Source organism: Tamandua tetradactyla, chromosome 1 (genome assembly GCF_023851605.1).
Source record: "Tamandua tetradactyla isolate mTamTet1 chromosome 1, mTamTet1.pri, whole genome shotgun sequence".
Lineage (NCBI taxonomy): Eukaryota > Metazoa > Chordata > Mammalia > Pilosa > Myrmecophagidae > Tamandua > Tamandua tetradactyla.
In genome coordinates, this window is record NC_135327.1 from 61615881 (window position 1) to 61636158 (window position 20278).

The 20278-nt window shown below is 54.3% G+C and overlaps 1 protein-coding gene across 1 annotated transcript in view; it reads left to right on the plus strand.

The window, feature by feature from the left end:
- MYT1 (myelin transcription factor 1) overlaps nt 1–20278 on the plus strand; it is a 142772-nt gene that overhangs the window by 24190 nt on the left and 98304 nt on the right. The window contains exons 4-13 of the mRNA XM_077157179.1: nt 1540–1602; nt 1686–1925; nt 2960–3757; nt 6023–6157; nt 8837–8927; nt 10169–10282; nt 14255–14469; nt 15821–15945; nt 16754–17017; nt 18542–18696. Coding sequence (XP_077013294.1) covers nt 1540–1602; nt 1686–1925; nt 2960–3757; nt 6023–6157; nt 8837–8927; nt 10169–10282; nt 14255–14469; nt 15821–15945; nt 16754–17017; nt 18542–18696 — 2200 coding nt within the window. The remainder of the gene's footprint in view (nt 1–1539; nt 1603–1685; nt 1926–2959; nt 3758–6022; nt 6158–8836; nt 8928–10168; nt 10283–14254; nt 14470–15820; nt 15946–16753; nt 17018–18541; nt 18697–20278) is intronic.

The following is a 20278-nucleotide window of genomic DNA, read 5'->3' on the forward strand; positions in this document are numbered from 1 at the left end:
GGCCCCAGGCCTCCTTCCCTGATAAGGGCAGAGACCTCATATTTGGGCTGATGGCCAAGGAAAGGGCCAGGGGGATGTGCGGGGAGGACGTGGTCACTGCACCAGCTCCTAGACCCAGCAACCTTTGCCTCCTGGTGTCCAGGGGGACCCATGATCTTCCCAGCGGCAGCTCACCTAGGTGGCCTGCAGCCAGGGGCACTCCTTGGAGCCAGAGGTACCTGCCACCCCTGGCAGAGATTCCTCCGAGCTTTCAAGCATCAGTACCGTGCCTTGCAGCACCCCCCAATCCTCTCTCCCTCCAAACACTTTTCAGTTGTTAAGGATAGGGTCCGTGAGTGGTTAGGGTTAGGTTCAGAGCCTCCTGAGGAGTTAGGGTTAGGGTCAGGACCCTGAGGGGTTAGGGTTAGGGTTAGGGCCCTGTGAGATTGTACTGGCTCCAGAGTTAAAGTACATGAGAGCCTGAGCCTGTGCTAGCTGTAAAGTTAGGGCCTTGGCGAAACTCCTGGGAGCAGGGCCTGGTGCTGGGAGCCCTACCTCACAGGTGTTTGGGGAAATTGAGGCTCAGGGGTTAAAGTTTATCCAATTGAGGAACTTAATCATACATCTGAGTGCTTTTAGCCCAGCCCTGGCTGGGACTCAAGCTTCAGGTCGTCTATTCATGGGGGGTTCCTTGAGGCAGGGGGTCCTTAGCACGAGGCCTCCCTGAAGGCAGGCACAGCCTGGGGACCTGGACTGTGGGTTGGGCAGACCAGGAGCGCAGAGGCACCTGCAGCCTCCATTCGGGACAGGGGCACCTCCTTGGTGCTCGATGTGGGCCGTGGTGACCAGGAGGAGGATCCAGCAGCTGCTGAAGCACCTGGGCCTCCTGTGCCTGGAAAGGCAGGAGAACAGCAATCCAGAGCAGATGTATTTGTTCTGAAGCTGAGAGAGGAAGGGGCCAGAGAGGTGGCCGCCACAAGTTGCCTGATTAACTCAGATTATTGACTAATTGGGACCTCAGCTTCAACCCCAATGACAAGGAGCTGTTTGTGTAAAATCTCCAAGCTAGATCTTCAGCAAAAGCAAAGACAACAGGCCCCACAATTAGGATAAGGTGGCTCGATGCATAATAAAACGGGGCAAGTCTGCCTGGCCCCTGCCCCACCGCCGCCTCTCTTGTTCTCTGGCCTCTCTTACCCTCATGCCCGGAGTGGATCTGGCATCTTTGCTGCAGCCTGGGCAGGGTGGGTCTGGGCTCTCTTGTCCAGGTCCCTCGGGGAACTGGGAGCCACTTGGCGTCTGCCCCTGAGCCGCAGGAAGGGACTAGGCCTCTGGTGCATGGAAGTTCTGTGGCCGTGTTTGTGAGGTGCTGGCCCTGTGGAAAGGGAAGGACGGGCAGTGCTGGCTTTAGGACCTTTGTACCTGCGCAGAAGCTGTAATGAGTTCTTACTCACTTTCTCACCCTGCCAGCAGCTGTTCTGGGGGCCTTTGGGGGAGGCGGTCTGCCGGGGGTGGTGGCTTGGGCAAGGGACTGGCTGACCATCCTGTCCTCTCCCGCAGCTGCCCCACACCAGGATGCACGGGTTCCGGGCATGTGCGGGGGAAGTACTCCCGCCACCGGAGGTAAGGCTCTGTGGAGGTGGGGCTCTGGGCAGGGGGTGTGATGGGTGCAGGGTAGGGTCACAGCTCTCTCCTCGTCCCTCCAGCTTGCAGAGCTGCCGCTGGCCAAGAGGAGGAAGTGGAGGGTGGCGAGGAGCACCTGGCGACCAAGAGAAATCACAGCCACTGCGCTGGCCCTGACGAGGGCTACAGTGTGGACAGCGACGGCAGCGAGGACGCCGAGGTGAAGGGAGCCTCTGTTTCGGATGAATCGGAAGGAACTCTGGAGGAGGACGAGGCCGAGATGTCGGGGCAGGAGGAGATTCATCGCTCAGAGCCAGCTGAAGGTGCTTTGTTGCTCTTTCTCCCTGAATAAAGAGCGCTTAGAGCGGCCCTGGGGGCTTCTGGGGGGGCCCAAGGGCGCAGAGAAAGCCCTGCCTGAGAACAAGGCAGGTCTTGTGCTGACATGTGCAGCTTCCTGAGGAGGGGCCTGCGGGGGTGCACCTGCCCCAAGTGTGTGGCACCCTGTGCATGTGACACCCAAGTGTGTGGCACCCCAACCGTGTGACACCCCAAGCATGTGGAACCCTGAGTGTGGGACACCCCCAGTCTGTTGGACACCCCATGTGTGGGGTACGACTGAGGGTGGAGAGGTGGTAGGCAGAACCACTGTGTCTGTGTGTCTGTGCGCATGTTAGAGATGTGGTCAGCCCGTCCTGGCCGTGTGACCTGGCTGGAGACCGCTGCCTGGCCCTCTGAGGGCTCAGCTTGGCTGTGGAGCTTGAAGGGCAGGTGCTGGGATGGTGTCTGGGGCTAGCCAGGGTGGTGGCTCCTTTGGCAGAGGGCACCTGGAACAGTGGGGAGGGGGCTGTGGCCCTGAGCCCAGGACTGGACATGCCGTACCCTGTCCGCTACATCTGGTGGCCCAGGGCACAGGTGCATCCCCGGGAGCCTGGGGAGCCCAACTGCATGTCCAGCCCCTGCCCTGGCCTCTGGCGTGGGTGGCCTAAAGGGGCTAGACGTGGGCTGTGGTGGCTATGGGCGCAGGGCCCCTGGGTCCTTGTCGACCAGCCCCGCAGGCCTGGGCCCAGTGAATCCTGGTTTCTACTGCTGAAAGGTTTAGATTTGGGCCAATTATGAAACACATTTTAAAAATAAGATTTGCACTTTGCCCAGGGGAGTAGCTTCACTTTATAAAGTGGGGTTGCATGTGATTGAGAAAACACAGGTACAATGAGTGGTGTGCCAGTGTTCACTCGCTGCTCCGTAGGCTTGGCCGGGGTTGGGGGCATGGCCATGTCTGGCTCCCAGTCCCTGGCGTCTCCCTGTGGTGTGGGGTGGGCGGGGGCCTGAGCCCATGCGGCCCCTCTGCTCTGTGCAGGGAGGGGCTCTGCCCCACCGCGCCTTGGTGCCAGCCCTGTCCGCAGTCCCACTGTGTCGTCCCGGGGCAGCTGCAGCAGCTGCCAGGAAATCGTCGCTGCGTCTCTCCTGAACTTGGGGCAGATTGCCGACCAGAGCCTGCCGGGGGACCCAGGCCAGGTGCACCTGGAGGAGGCAGCTGCTGAGGGGGCTGCCAGCGACATCGGGGAAAGAGGCGATTTCCTCCAGCCAGAGGACGCCGAGGAGGTGGTGGAGGTCATCAGTGAGCGGCCCCTGGATGGCTTGGCCAGTGGAGAGCCTGGGAAGCAGAAAGCCACCCCGGACTGTGAGGAGGAGGAAGAGGAAGAGGAGGAGGAGGAGGAGGAAGAAGAAGAGGAGGAGGAAGAGGAAGAGGAGGAGGAGGAAGAAGAGGAGGAGGAGGAGGAGGAGGAAGAAGAAGAGGAGGAGGAGGAGGAAGAGGAGGAGGAGGAGGCAGCCCCTGGGGTGGTCTGTGGGGAGGACAGCCCTCACACTTCGGGCCAGAAAGGTCCCGTGTCCCCCAGCCCCCTACCAGTGCTCCCTGGTGTCGTGGAGGCGCATTCGGATGATGGCAGGGATGAGGACGCCCATTCCGCTAGGTCGGCAGCCACAGACGCCTCGGAGATGTATGACGTGATGACGCGTGGGAACCTGGGCCTCCTGGAGCAGGCCATCGCCCTGAAGGCCCGGCAGGTGTGCGTGCTCCGGGAGCCGGGCGGCCCCAGCGAGGGGAAGGCAGCGAAGGCCCCGGACGCTGCGCGGAAGAGCTTCTATGGCAAAGGTAGGGGCGGCACACGGGCCCCCCAGGTGGGTGGGGCTGTGAGCTGAGGCCTCAAGGTGAGTGGGGCCAGCCCAGGGAGGGGCAGGGCTCTGCTGCCCAGAGGGTTTGGCCGGCCCGGACCTCCTGGGGCAGAGGACATCGTCCTGGGGAGGACTGGGCTGCACAGAACTTGCACCTCACTGCACATGCCCTGGGAAGGAGATGCCCCTGTGCCGGGTCTGCTTAGCAATGTTGGGGCACCGTGGCCCTCTCCCAGGCCTGGGGCCAGCTGGGCAGGCAGGAGGGGCAGGGGGAGGGAACATGTCCCCCAGCCTTGCTGAGTGGCCTCTGTTGTAGCAAAGATTGCCAGGCTGGGCTTCTGTGGGGGCTTTGGGGCCCACAAGGGGAAGGGGCTGGAGCTGAAGGCCCAGGCCCATCTGTATTTGGGGCATCAGTTCCCGAGGACAGGCTGGCTCTGCCGGTTCATGTGCCTGCTTGGCCTGAGGTCTGAGACCAACAAAGAATGGGGAAAGGGATGTCCACTTCCACCGGGGGCCGATTTGGACACTGCAGCAGAAAACAGAGATGTGGGGGACATGGCCGTGGGGCTGGGGCAACATACCTGGCTCTGGGAGGGCATACCTGAGGCTTGGCAGGTGCATCTGGGGCTGGGAAGGCACATCTGGGGCCGGGTGGGCACACCTGGGCTGGGAGGGCACGCCTGGGGTTGGGAGGGCACGCCTGGGGCTGGGAGGGCACACCTGGGCTGGGCGGGCACACCTGGGGCTGGGAGGGCACACTTGGGCTGGGAGGGCATGCCTAAGGCTGGGTGGGCACGCCTGGGGTTGGGCGGGCATATCTGGGGCTGGGCGGGCACACCTGGGGCTGGGAGGGCACACCTGGGCTGAGTGGGCATACCTGGACTGGGCGGGCACACTTGGTCTGGGAGAGGCAGGGACCTGAAGGAGACAGAGCTCAGGGCATTGCCAGGTGGAACAGAGATGCTGGGGACAGATGTTCTGAGGTCTCCCATGCAGGATGAGACAAGCTCAGAGGACTGGAACTGAGGAGACTCAGATGGGGGCAGGATTTGAGGATGACACAGACTTGGAGTGCAGCCGTTGGGGGGGTCCCAGATTCAACCAGTACAGACTCAAGCTTAGGAGTTGAGGGGATGTTGCACAGGGAGACACAGGATGAAGGGGAGATGATATTGAGGAGACACATTTTAGGGTGACATAGACTTGGGGTGGGTATGGGGACCTAGTATGGGGTGTCAATCCGAGACCCTAGTAGCCAGCTCGCAGGTCAGGGTGGACATGGGTGGACACTCTTGTAATGGGGCACTGAATGAAAAGTAAAGACATAGAGACACCCCAGGAATTGATATTGGGGGACTCAGGTCTTGGGAAAGACATTTAGGGGGGCAGATTAAGGGGGTCCTGCTTTCAGGGATAGATTTTGGGGGCCCAGGGGAAGCATCTTGGGGTGCTATAGGGGGCTGAGCTGGGAGCCTTGGGCAGGGCTGGGTCAGAGACAGATATCAGGACACAGAAGCAGGCGCAATCCTGGACAGTGCTGAGGTGCAAGAGGAGCATACTTAAGAGGCAGAAGGAGCTCAGATTTGGGCGCCAAAGGTGCCTAGTGCCATTCCTGCTGGGCCCAGCCCTCCCCCGGGTGGGGCCAGGTCTGAGCTGGCCCCTCTGGAGGGGTTAACTCCACCCAGAGGAGTCTGGGCACTGGCCATGCCCTGAGGGTCATCTGCACCCGGACACATGTCCCCTCCAGTCCCCACATGTGGCAGGGCCCCCCTAGGTCAGTGCAGGGTAGCAGGTTCACTCACTGAGCTTTGTGCCATGGGAAGTTACCCTGTTTTCCTCATTCTGGAAAAATTATAAGGACAGCTGGGCAGTGACATCATTGCATGCCTCTCTGTGCAGAGGCTGCCACGGGGGGCTCTTGTTGGCTTGGTCGGCTCCCCAGAGTTAGTGGGTTTTGCACAGTGTCAGCAGCAGGGACAGAACAAAGAAGTCCAGCCACACCTGAGATTTTCCTGTAGAAACACGGCATGTCCTGCTATTTGGATGATTGGGGCAGTCCCCGAGCTTTCCCATTTCCACGTGGACAACGGGCAGCCTAGTTCTTCCAGGGCCCCTCCTTGCCAGCCATGTCTGTCTCGGGCTTCTAGGCAGCACCCTGCCCCTGACTGCCACTCACCTCCCTCTGCTCACCACCTCCCTCATGGCTGCCTTCCTGCTGCTAACTGATATTTCTTATGTGTTTCAGACCCTTCTAGAGCTGAAAAGCGTGAGATCAAATGCCCAACGCCAGGCTGTGACGGCACCGGCCATGTGACTGGCCTGTACCCACACCACCGCAGCCTGTCGGGCTGCCCCCACAAGGACAGGATCCCCCCGGAGAGTGAGTGGCTCCCCAGCCACCCCCAGACCAGGGGGCTCCACAAGGAGGGGCTCCCTGGCCCTGCCCTCTCTTTGCTCCCCAAATAGCTGAGCCCAAACTTGAGCCCTACAAGGCTGGGACATGTGCCATGCCCAGCTGTCCACGTGGAGGTACCTGGGCCAGAGCCACAGAAGAGCCACAGATATGGGATGACCAACACTAAGGGGAATAGACTGGGAGGGGCTGCTGGGGGCGTGAGAGGGGAGGGAGAACAGGAGAAGGACAGAGCCACAGTGCACTTGAGCTGTGGAAGGCTCTGAGGGGGAAGGCACTTGTCTTCACATTTAGGCCAGAAGAAGTTATTGTGAAAATTAAGTTTAGAATGTAATACACCACACAAATAGAAGGAAAGGGGGAAAACCCATGTGAGTAACTCAGTAGGTGCAGAAAACTCATTTGACAGAATCCAGCATCCATTTTGTTAAACACTCAGAAAACTAGGACTAGAAGGGGAATTTTATCAGCACGATAAAAGCCAATTATGAAAAAACCACAGCTAATATCAAACGCAATGATGAAAGACTGAAAGCTTTCCACTAAGATCAAGCACAACACAAAAATGCCTGCTTTCACTATTGCTATCCAATATTGTTCTAGAAGTGCCAACTAGAGTAATTAGGAAGAAACAGAAATAAGAGGCATCCAAATTGGAAAAGAAGAGTAAACCTATCTCTTTTTTGCAGATGACATGATTATTAGACCATTAGATCAACCATTAGAGCTAATAAACAAGTTCAGCCAAGTGGCAGGGTGTAAAATCAACACACAAAATATCAATTGTTTCCAAACACTAGCAATTAACAATCCAAAGAAGAAATTAGGAAAATATTCCATTTATAAGAGCATCTAAAAGAATAAATTATCTAGGAATAAATTTAGCTAAGAATATGAAAGACTTGTACCCTGAAAACTATAAAACATTGCTGAGAGAAATTAAAGACCTACGTAAATGGCAAGACATCACATATTCATGGACTGGAAGAATTAATGTAGTTCAGATGTCAATACTACTCAAAGCAATATACACATTCAATGCAATCCCTATCAAAATTCCAGCAGCTTTTTTTTTTGCAGAAATTGTAAAACTGATCCTTAAATTCACATGGGATGGCCAAAACAATCTTGAAAAAAGGAAAACTGCGCTGGTGTGCTCATGCTTCTCAATTTCAAATTGTACTACAAAGCTATAGTACTCAAAACAGTGTGGTATGCTAATAAGAATAGACAGACAGTAGAACAGAATAGAAAGTCCAGAAATAGATCCGTTACTATGGCAATTGATTTCCAGCTCGATTGCTAAGCATATGTACTGGGGAAAGAATAATCTCTTTAAGAAATGGTGCTGGGACACCCATTGCATGGATATCCATATGCGAAGAGTGAAAGTGGACCCTACCTTACACCATATAGAAAAATAAACTAAAATTGGATCAATGACCTATGGAGAAGAGCTAAAACTGTAAAACTCTTAGACGGGGCAGATCTTCATGACCTGGGACTCAGTAAGGATTCTTAGATATAATGCCAAAAGCACAGGCATAAAAGAAATAGTAGATAAATGTGACTATTAAAACTTCATTAAAATTTTTGCATATCAGAGTAAATTATCAAGAGAGTGAAAAGACAATCTACAGAATGGGAGAAGATGCAAACCATGTATCTGATAAGGATTTAATATTCAGAGTATATAAAGAACTCCTACAGCTCAACAACAAAAAGACAAACAATCCATTTAAAAAATGGGCAAAGGACTTCACACATTTCTCAAAGAAGATATACCAATGGCTAATAAGCATATGAAAGATGTTCAACATCATTAGCCATTAGGGAAATATAAGTCAAAACCACAATGAGATACCATTTCACATACTCTAAGATGGCTATTATTTGAAACAACAACAACAACCACAAAACCAATGGAAAATAACAAATGTTGGTGAGGATGTGGAGAAATTGAAACTCTAATGCATTGTTGGTGGGAATGTAAAATGTTGCAGCCACTGTGGAAAGTAGCAGAGAACTACCATATGGCCTGGCAATTCCACTTCTACATGTATACCTAAATAAACTTTTAAGGCAGTATCTCAAATAAATATCTGCACACCAATGTTTATGGCAGCACTATTCATAATAACCAAAGGTGGAAGCAACCTGTGTCCATCAGCAGATGAGTGGATTAACAGAATGTGGTACTTTCACACAATGGAACATTACTTGACTGCAAGAAAAAATGAAGTTATGAGATGTGCTGCAACACGGAGGAATCTTGAAAACATTATGCTCATTGAAATAAGTAAGACACATAAGGACAAAAATTGTGTGATATCACTTATACAGGATGGCTGGAAATAGCAAATTTGCAGATAGGAAGCAGATTAGGGTTTACCAGGGTATGGGAGGAAAGGGGAAGGGGGCATGTCTGCTCTTGGGGAAGAATGAGTTTAGACGGGCAAAACACATGGAGGTTTGAGAGCTGAGTCTGGCCTCTGGTACGATAGGTGGGGGTTGGGCCTGGGCAGGCTGAGGGACTGGGGTAGCTGCGGTCGTGGGCCTGCACTCAGGATGCCCTGTCGGCCTGTCTGTCTGGCTGCACTGCCGCCTGCTGTGCCCTCATCCTCTGCCCCACACCTTCCCTTGCAGTTCTGGCCATGCACGAGAATGTGCTGAAGTGTCCCACTCCCGGCTGCACCGGGCAGGGCCACGTGAATAGCAACCGGAACACACATAGAAGGTACCTGGGACCCCATCCTTTCTGCCCACCTGCCCGAGGTGATGTGGGGGATTGGGGGGAGCAGGCAGCATTCAGAAGTCTGCTGCCGAACCCCTGTGAGCTGGGGGTTCTGAGAGGCCGGAGGTGGGCTCAGGGGACGTGGGTGTGTGTGGGGAGGCTGGAGGCTCAGGGGGCACTGGGGAGTGTGTGGAGAGGCTGGAGGCGGGCTCGGGGGAGTATGGGGTAGGGCTGGAGGCTCAGGGGGCATGGGGGTGTGTGGGGAGGCCCACTGCTTGTGTGGAAGCCAAGTGGTGACTGTGGGCTGCTGAAAGGGTGGAGACTATAGGGGCCTGCTCAGGCTGGATTAAATTGTGGGGAATGGATGGGCCACTCTGTGCAGGGCTGAGGCCCAGGTGGAAGCTCCCGGAACACATGCTGGCCTTGGTGATCGCTGGGTGCCCACTTTCGGCGACCAGAGCCCGTCTGTCTCCTGGCCTCTCCCAGAGTGCCCGGGGACGCCCTGAGGTGTTGCTGCTGGCAGGACCCCAGAGCCTTTGAGGCCGCACCTTTTGAGGAGAGTAAATTCCTACAAGATGCTGCATTTACACCGGGTGAAAGATGCCTTGTTGCTTCTCTGGGTGGAGCTAGTGCTCTGGCTCATGGATGATCATGTCCAACAGATAGAGCCTCTCCCTCCATGTCTGAGATTGGGCTCTTTTTAAGCGGGCACGTCCCCTCATCTTCACATCGGCTGCGCCTTGTACAGGCTGGGATCCGCGCTGGGGTCTGGGCTGGGGCTCCATGCACACCTGAGTCTGCTGACCTCCTGACCCCAGGGAGGCAGCGGCTATGCTCAGAGCTCAGCCCTGGGATGTAGTGAGCAGTGGGGGCAAGGCCTGTCGGACAGACCCTGCAGGGCCCTTGCCCAGGGCTGGGCCATGCTGGGGGAGGTTGCTTCATCTCTTAACCGTTGGCTTAGAATTTCCCCAAGTGGAAAGTGAGCACCTTCCATGCAGTCTGAGGGCCTGAGAGCAGCAGCCCAAGAGGAAGCCTCTGCCTGTGGGATTCTTGTCCCCATGTGGCACCTTCTGTGCCCCGAGAAGGACGATCCTGTATAAGCGTTAGCTGTGCAGATAAAGGGGTTAGGGTATCCTGTGCATTCCCCTGAGGGTGTCCTCCTGGCATCTGTTTCTCCAACTGATGACAGCACCGTGGGCCCGGGAAGGCCCATGAGGCTCTTATGACCCCCTTGCTTCTTCCAGCTTGTCAGGGTGTCCCATCGCTGCTGCCGAAAAATTAGCCAAATCTCATGAGAAGCCACAAGCACAGGCAGGGGACCCTCCCCAGAGCAGCTCCAGTTCAGATCGGACCCTGAGGTGAGTGACATGAGGTACAGCACTGTCCTAGGCTCTTGTGTGCACATGTGTGCTCACATATATGTGTGTGTGCATGCACACACACGCTGATGCCTGGTGGGGGTCTGGAGCTTCCCAGGGACGGCGCTGGAGGGCAGTTTGGGAGGGTGCTCAGGATCCGCCCATCCACAGGGTGTGGGGTCCTGCTGGGAAGAGTAGACCTGCAGCCAAGGGCCGCACCTGTCCTGGCAGCCCTGAAGCCACTGGTCTCTGCCTGTCCTCTGCCTCCTGCACCCCTGACAGACCCTCCCCGAGGGCGAGGGCTGGCACAGGCACACGGTGCATAGGCAGTGTACACACAAGGTGTGCATGTGTGAGTATGAGCACCTGCATGTTTTGTGTGTGCATGTTTGTGCACATGCCTGTATGCTTGTGCATGTGTGTGGGAATGTGTATGCACCTGCATGTTTTCTTGGTGTGTGTATGCATGCCTGCATGTTTGTGCATATGCCTGTGTGTGTAAGGACATGCACCTGTATGTTTGTGCATTTGTGTGCCTGCATGTTTGTGCATGTGTGTGCCCACATGTTTGTGTGAGCAAGTGTGCACCTGTGTGTGTACATGTGTGAGTGTGCATGTCTGTATGTTTGTGTGTGTGCATGCATGTACAAGTGTGCATGTGCCTGCACGCTTGTGTGTGTGAGTGTGCATGCACCTTCATGCTTGTGTGTGTGCATTTATGTGTGAATGTGTGTGCACCTGCATGTCTGTGCATGTAAGTGTGAGTGTGCATGTGCCTGCATGTCTGCGCGTGCATGCCTGCATGTCTATACACATGTGTGTGTGAGCGGGTGCATGCCTGCATGTTTGTGTATGTGTATGTGTGCATGTGTGAGTGTGTGCACACCTGCATGTCTCTGTGTGTGAGTGTGTACATGCCTGCATGTTTGTATGTATATGTGCTTGTGCAAGTGTGGGTGTGCCTGCATGTTTGTATATGTGCCAGTGTGCCAGCGTGTGCATGCTTGCATGTCTGTGCATGTGTGTACACAAGCTTGCATGTTTGTGGTACATGCATGTGTGAATGTGTGCATGCCTGCATGTCTGTGCATGTGTGTGTGTGAGCATGCATGTGTCTGCATGTTTGTGTGCATACATGCATGTGTAAGTGTGTGCACACCTGCAAGTTTGTTTGTGTGTGCATACACACCTGCATGTTTGTGCATGTGTGTGTGCACGCATGCATGCCCGCATGTTTGTGTATGCATGTGCAAGTATGTGCAAGTGCCTGAATGTCTGTGCATGTGTGGTGCAAGCATGCATGTGCTTGCATGTTTGTGTGTGTACGTGTGTTGGGGTGCACATGCACGGACATGGCTCTTGTTAGCCAAGGACCTTGAAAGCTGACTTGGAGATGCTCAGGCTCCTCCCTGTGACCTGAAGAGTGGAGGAGCAATGGCCTCTGCAGACCACATGGCTCCTGTGGGTGCTGCCATCAGCCCTGCTGTCAGGAGAGAAAATTCAAGCCAGAGGCTCGGAGCTCATCAGGGCTGCCCACCTCAGGCCATGGCGCTGTCATGGGTGGGATGTGGGGCTGTGGGATGTGAGGGTGGGCGATTGGGAGATGGGGTGGGGTGGATGTGGGGTTGGGGAAGAGGCTGGATGAGCCAATTGGTGGGAGAGGGCGTAGCTTGTGTGTCCCACGGCCTCACTGGGAGTCATGGTTTTGGTTTCATACTTGGAGGCAGCAGCCTGAGCCATGGACCCGTGTTCACCTGTACAGAGAAAAGTCTGCTTCTACTTCAGCTCATGACACTGACGGGCGATCATGGCATTTCATTCCCATGGCAATGGGAAGTCCTCACTGGTGCTGGTGGCTATTCCATGTCTCAGAAGACTCCCTTTGGCTAGTGTGGGGTCTTGTCCCTGGGCCATATTTCTCGTCTCATGGGCTGGGGCCAAGTGAAAGGCTCTGCCAGCACTCTGCTAGACCTGCTGCACTTGCTGTTGCATCCCGAAGGCTGGAGCTCTGGCTCAGCAAGTCTGTTGAAAATCGCACCAGTGTGCAGTTTAATGTACAGTGGCCAGACAGGGGGCTGGGGCAGGTCCATTCCAGCTCCTGCTCTCAGCCGAGACAGGTTGAGGGTCAAGCCCCTGCCCTGAGCCAGGCAGGTAGCCCTAGACACCTTCGGACCTCCTCCTTGCTGGGAATCTCCAAAAGCTCCTGGGCGGGGGATTTCTGCCTTCAAGTGACTCCCTGTTAGACTCTCTGTCAAGGGTTTACACTGTTTTTCTTTTCAAAAGAAAAGCAATTTTGTCATTGAGTAAGCATTAAACCCAAATGTGATGCATCGTAGGCAATTGACAGATATTAAAAGACAGAATTATTACCTTTTTTGTGGTGGAGCAGATATAACCCATTTCATGCATATTCTCAAGATATTCCCTATTTTAAGACCAAAGTTGGGTGTACAATCTGTAGGCAGAAACACCCCATTTTAGGCACACACTCACTTCTGGGGGATATTTTCTTTAATTACATTTTTTTAACCATTTTGTTGAGTTAAAAAAATATTTATTTTTATTGATATATATTATGTTTTCACATACCATGCAATCATCCCAAGTGTGCAATCAATGGTTCACAATATCATCATATAGCTGTGCATTTATCACATTAGACTTTTTTTTGAAAAGTAACATATATACAAAAAAGTAATGGATTTCAAAGTACATCACAACAATTAGTTGAAGAACAGATTTCAGAGTTTGGAATGGGTTACAACTCTAGGTACTCTAAGATACTGGAGACTAAAAGAAATAGCAATATGATTCAGCTGTCATACTTATTTGTTAAACCCAACTTTGTCTGTATAACTCCACCATCATATTTGATCTTTCTCCCATTCTTTAGGGATATTTGGGCTATAGCCATTCTAGCTTTTTCATGTTAGAAATGGCTGTTGACAATATGAAATAGGGGGATGGAACTAGTTGATGTTCTGGAGAGGCTGGCCCCTCTACTTTTCAGGACTTACCTCGTCCAGTCTCCATCTGGAGGTCGTAGGTTTCTGTAAAGTAATCGTAGTGCTGGAACCTTTGTAGAAGCTTATATATTGCCCAAGGTGTTCTTTAGGATTGGCTGGAATGGTTCTGGTTGGGGTTTGGCAGGTTTTGATAGGTAGAATTGTCTAACTGAAGCCTGTGTAAGAGCAACCTCCAGAGTAGCCTCTCGAATCTATCTGAACTCTCTCGGCCACTGATATTTTATTTGTTACACTTCTTTTCCCCATTTTGGTCAGGATGGCATTGTTGATCCCATGGTGCCAAGGCCAGGCTCATCCCTGGGAGTCATCTCCCATGCCACCAGGGAGACTTTCATTCCCGGATGTCATGTCTCATGCAGTGGGGAGGGCAATGATTTCTCTTGCAGAGTTGGGCTTAGAGAGAGGCCACATCTAAGCAACAAAAGAGGTCCTCCAGAAGTAACTCTTAGGCAAGCCTATAGGTAGGCTAAGCTTCTCTGCTATATACATAAGCTTCACCACAGCAAGCCTCAAGGTCAAGAGTTTGACCTATTGATTTCGGAGTCCCTAACATTTGACACAGTATCAGGGGGTTCCCTGGCTCACACTGCTTGTTGGTTGAACTGTTTGAAACATGTTCCCATAAGCTCTAGGGAGAGTCTCTGGCTCCCTGTTCTGGCTGCTGCTCCCTGCATGAAGACATGGCCATGTTTTCTCCAAGGTCCCAGTCGCTTCCCCTCATTGCACATTCCTCAGGCTCCATGCGCACTCTGGGCCAGCCTGTGGAAAGCTCACCAGGAATAGAGCTGTGACAAAGATCAGTGATGGGGAGTAGAGGGGAGTGCAGGTCTGTACCCTCACAGTTTTGTGGGGCCCCTGCCTGGGCGGGAGGTGTGGAGAGGGCAGGGGGAGCCTGGGCCTGGTTCCCTGTTGTCACAGGCTTTGTGTCTCTGTCCCTGCACCCCAGGCCTGTGTGCTTCGTGAAGCAGCTGGAGGCCCCACCGTATGGGAGTTATAGGCCCAGTGTGGCTCCCACCACGCCCAGGGCCAGCCTGGCCAAGGAGCTGGAGAAGCTCTCCAAGGTCACCTTCGACTATGCGAGTTTCGATGCTCAGGTTTTTGGCAAACACATGCTTGCCCCAAAGATTCAGACCAGCGAAACCTCACCTAAAGCCTTTAAATGTAAGTTGGGAGAATTGTTTTCATTCCTCCTTCCATGTTGCTTCTGGGAAGGGCAGTCAAGGACTGGAGGAGCTGGTGCTGCATCTTGATTCTGAGGCTGGGCCTCAAGGGCTGGGGTCTCAATTCCTGACCCCTGTGGCTGCTGACTCCATGCCTGACCCGCATCCCCATGAGCCTCACGGTTACTCTGGGTGGACAGGTCCAAAGATTTAAGAGTGAAACTGCTGCCATGGTCCATCCTGGGAGATTGTCCACTCTCCATTTGTCCTCATAGCCTGTTTGGTCTGCTTCTGTCTAAAGGGCGCTGGTGCTTGAGATGGGGTGTTGGCTCCCCAGCACCGAGTCTGGGCAGGGCCTTACCCTGACTGCAAAGCCCTCTGCTTTCTGGCCGGGACTGTCATGTTGGAAGCGACGTGTTTTAGCAATGTCAGCAATACATGTTCTGGTAGTTGTACTGACAGAAATTGTTCCTACAAACCTTCAAGGGTGGTCACTCTGCTGCTCTTGTCATTTCACTGACTTGTGGACGGAAAGCCTCTCAGCTGTGCAAAGGCACAGGAAATGGAAAAGCACCCCTGGGGAACACAATAGGAAAAGTGGCATCCAGCCTGGGGTGGGGCTGGCCCCCAGACACAGATCTTACTGAGCAGTGATGTGCATCCTGCATGTTAACATAAAAAATGCCTGACTGACGCACGTACCAGCTTCCCCTCTTTGACAGAACGTGCCCATCAGGTCGCAGTGCAGGGACGCCTGCTGCCTTTGTGCATTCACATGCTTAGGCCTTCCATGGCACGCCTGCAGCATGGCCACTCCTCAGAAGCGTCTTGCCTGCAAGTGATTTTGCGCTACAACCCGTAGAAGAGACAACGTGCTGCCTCATGCTTCATGTTAACTGAAAGTAACAATGTTGCATTATGAAGGCTGTGGCCAGTGATCGGGACCCCATAGTCAGTCTAAACATGGTAGCACTCTTTGAGGTGTTTTTACAAAATATTCTTCCTTGAGTGATAGTTAAAACATTGCATCCTACTGGAGGATTCTTTGGTCGCAAGAAGTGGTCTCTGATAGACGTGTTTTTGTTGGAGCTCACACGTTGGCTGAACATCTGAGGGGTATTTTCTCTTTTTCTCCAAATTTTGATCAGGTCAAAATGTGGCCCAATAGGAGGGCAGGGAGGGTAAGCAGGCCCCAGGATCCCCCAAGTGCCCTGGCATGCGGCTGCACTGCCTCCCGGTCCAGCTGAGCATCAGCCAGCTCTTGCTCCGTTTGTGCGGCCAGACCCCTCTCCTGGGCCTCTTTCCCCACCACAGGCCCCCAGCACCTGTGTGAAGAGCACCCCCTTTCACAGGCTTCGACTACGCCCACGATGCTGAGGCGGCACACATGGCTGCCACCGCCATCCTGAACCTCTCCACGCGCTGCTGGGAGAGGCCCGAGAACCTCAGCACCAAGCCACAGCAGCCCCCCAGCAAGGTCAGTCTGTCCTTGAGGGGGTCGAACCGAGGAGCTAGGAGGGAAGGGGCACTGAGCCACACTGCACCCCACCTGTGCTTGCCGTGTCTGTGGCTGTACACATGCTGTGTCTGTGCTCATGCCATGTCCCACGTGTGCCTGCCATGTCTGAGTCCATGCTCATGCCATGTCCCACGTGTGCCTGCCATGTCTGTGCTCATGCCATGTCCTATGTGTGCCTGCCATATCTGTGTTTGTGCTGTGTCTCACATGTGCCTGCCATGTCTGTGCTCATGTTGTGTCCCACATGTGCCTGCCATGCCTGTGCTCATGCCATGTCCCATATGTGCCTGCCATGTCCATGCTCATGCTGTATCTCACATGTCCTCTGCCGTGTCTGTGCTCATGCTGGGCCCCACGTGTCTTCTGCTATGTCTGTGCTCATGCTGGGTCCCATGTGTACCTGCCATGTCCATGCTCATACCATGTCCCATGTGTGTCTTGTCATATCCATGTTCATGCTGTGTTCCACGTGTGCCTGCCGTGTCTGGTGTTTGCTCTTATACTCTTGGCTTGGATGGTCCAGTCTAGCGCATGCTGTGCCTTGTCTCAGGGTCCATTTGTTGTTCTGTGAGAAAGTGAGAGGACAGGGTGGAGTGTCCTCCCTGAAAGTTTCAGGATTTGGTAAGTCAGTTCTTTCTTTGCAAAGACTTCCTGCCCTTGATTGGCTTCTTCTTGGCTTCCAAAGGAACCTGCCTGGGCTCTCTCTAGTACTCACTGGTCAGAAAGTCCTGGAAGCAGGCATGCCATTTCCTCTTTGCCTTTGCAGTCTGTGGACATTGAGGTGGATGAGAATGGGACCCTGGACCTGAGCATGCGCAAGCACCGCAAGCGCGACAGCGCCTTCCCCAGCAGCAGCAGCTGCAGCAGCAGTCCCAGTGTGAAGTCGCCTGAGGCCCCCCAGCGCCTGACCAGCACCACCAGCAGCTCTTTGACCTCTCCCCAGTCTAGCCAAGCCTCCCGCCAGGATGAGTGGGATGGACCCCTGGATTATACCAAGCCCAGCCGCCAGCGCGAGGAGGAGCCTGAGGAGGTGGGTGCCATGTACCAGCCCATGGGGTCGTGGGATCAAGAGATTGTGGTTTGTGGGCCATGGGCTGTGGAGTTAGACTCAGAGGTGGCAGGCAGGCTGGATAACACAGTGAACTTGTCCCTGCCATGAGCTTCTGACAGAACCTCTGGGGGAGTCCTGCCTGTGTCCATATTTGGGTCTCATCACTGTTCCCCATCTGCCCTCTTAGATCTCTCAGCCCAGAGGCCATGCTGCATCTTGTCTCTGTGGCCTTGTCCCAATAGAGCACAAGATCAGGCATGAACATGAGGTTCTGTGAGGAGAGGGGAAGAGCAGAGCTTTCAGATCCCACAGGTGATGTCAGTCTCTGAACTTTCCTGGGACTTGCATGCTCCCACCAAGCTGCAGAACTTATCTGCTGGTGCAGGCAGGTGCTTCACAGCCTGGCAGCCCCTGGAATTGGCCATGGGCCCCAAGTCCCAGCCTGGACTGACACTGGAGCTGGGAAGTGCAGGATGCTCTCCCTTTCAGACACAGGCTGTGGGCTCTGGGCTTTCCCTGAGAGGTGTGTGTGCTACCTGGCCAAGCTCAGCTCCCAGTGCTCAGGCCCTGTGGCTGCAAGCCCCAGAGGTTGGAGTGGCCCCTGCATAGCCCGGGCTATACCAGCAATGTGGGCATCTCTCCAGGGCTGGCATGGCATGGCCAGGTCTGCCAGTTCCCCTGCGTTCCCACCCCACCACGGTCTTGCCCTCACAAGGCCAAATCATCTCGTCCTCATGCCCCCTCGTGCTGGCTTTGCAGCTATCCCATTCTTCAGGGGGTGCGGCAGGCCTGGGGTTAGGGGCCCTGTCTAGGGTTCTGGGACAGTGTGGGCTTGGAATCCTGACATACAGCAGCCCCCTTCCTGCTGACTCTTACAAAACCCTGACCCTTATGGCAGGAGCTGTGCCCAGTACACACAGTGTCCACGGCGCTGTTCTCTCACAGCCGTTCCTGCATGCCGTTGTGACCAACGTGTCACACCGGGCATGGGTATCGGGCCAGGCAATTGCAGGCCCTGTCATTGTTTTCATCAGAATTCATGACTTTTGTGTTATTCCTCTTGTGCCTGTGAGGAATTGAGCCTCTTCTTCATGTCATTTTAAGGAGTATTTATGTAGTGTCTGCTGTCTCCAGAGTCCAGTGCCCGGTTCAGAGCACGCCACGCTTTGTTGTGCTTAGAACTACTTCAGTAGCAGCATCAGTGCTGGTGACCCACGGGCCCTGGGCTTCCTCATTTTGGGCCACCACCTTCCCTGTCCAGACAGAAGCCCGGAAATGTGGCCTCTGGCTGGTGGGATGGGGTGGGGATGTCCTAGCACCTCAGAGGCATTGTTTTCTGTGTTTGGGGGAATAAATCCTCCAACCTGACCAAGAAGACAGGACACTCCTGAAAATGCCTCCTTGGACCCAGTCCTAGGGTTCCTCTGCCTCAGCCCTACCCCGGGTCACCGCCCGGGCCTCCCCGCCAGCCAGTTAAAACATGTCCCTGCTGGTTTTTTGCAGTCAGAGCCAGCAGCCCATTCTTTTGCTTCTTCTGAAGCAGATGACCAAGAAGTGTCGGAAGAGAATTTTGAGGAGCGGAAGTATCCTGGGGAAGTCACGCTAACCAATTTCAAGCTGAAGTTTCTTTCCAAGGACATAAAGAAGGAGCTGCTTACGTAAGTTGCCCTCCTCAGCCATCAGGACTCCTGGAGCAGCTTCTACAGTCTGGAAAGGAGTGTGACAATGCCTGAACCTGTACCGGTCGGGTCTCCTCCACTGGGGCTTTCTGCTCACTCTGGCACTCTAACCACCCTCCAGCCTACTTCACTTTACTCCTCTTGTGCCTTGAGGAATTGAGGCAAAGACTGGGGCCTCTTCCTCGAGAATCCTCCCCAGCTGGGCAGCAGGCAACCCTTGAAAGAGGTTCCTCAGCACCTCTGCACTGCACTGGGCTCTGACATCATCCTCTGAAAGTGACTGAGAGCAAGACAGAACTCCCTGTTCAGCCACAGAGCAGGACCAGGGTGGGGGACTGCGGGGAGTTGAGAGAGAGTTCCTCAGGGGCCTTGGGGTGACCAGGGGCCATGCCCAACCTTATCCCCAAACCCAACATCATCCTGGCTATGTCCCTAAGCCCAGAGTCCAACACCATCCTCACCTCATACCTGAGCTGAACTGCACTTGAATCTGACCTTGTCCTGAGCCCAACCTCATCCCAGAGCCCAGCCTCGTCCCGAGCCCTATGTTGGACTTGATCCTGACCTCATCCTGAGCCCCACCTCATTCCAGAGCTCAGCCTCATCCTGAGCCCTACCTTGTCCCTGAGCCTGACCTTGTCCTGAACTCTACCTCATCCCAGAGCCCAGCTTCGTCCCGAGCCCGACATTGGACCTGAGCCTGATCCCATCCTGAGCCCTACCTTGTTCCTGAACCTGAGCTCGTCCTGACCCCACCTCATCGCAGAACCCAAGCTTGTTCTGACCTCATTCTTGGACTGACTTGCACTTGAGTCTGACCTCATCATGAGCCCAACCTTATCCCCAAGCCCAACCTCATCCCTAAGCCCAAGCTCAACCTGACCTCATCCCTGAGCCTGACATCTCCAAGTCCTACTTCATCCCAAGCCTGACTTGTTCTGACATCCCTGAGCCCAGCCTCATCCCAACCTCATTTTGACCTTATCCCTGAGACCAATCTCTTCCTGGAGTCTGATGTCATCCTAACCACATCCAGAGGCTAACCTTGTCCCTGAGACTAACCTCCTTTCTGAGCCTGACCTCATCCTGACCTCATCCCTAGCCCTGCTCCTGGGTGAGTGGTAGTTAGAGGATGCTTTATGGCCCATCACTCTTGGCTCTGCTGACCCCCTGCATCTAGGGGTCCCCCTCCAATCTCATGAGTGCCCGGGAAAGGGGAACCACTCTCAAAATGGAATTGACATAACCAGAAGAGCATGTGAGCTACACCGTGATTAAAAGTCATCTCAAAGCCAAATGCCTGTGGCTTTCTAACTAACCAGTGCTCTGAGCTACCCTTCCTTAGAGGCCAACTACCACGCTCCATGGAAGAAGCTAGGCTAGGTCCCTGGGGCACAGGTGGCCTGAGGATTCAGCCCTCCCACGTGCCCAGAGCTCACTCCCAGGGCCCCCCTGCCCTCAGCCCTGTGGTGTTCTCTACTGTCACTTTGTCCCCTCCCCTGGAAAGGCCATGCTGCTTCAGGACCGCAAGGGGCAGGCATGCTCTGTCTACATGTCCGTA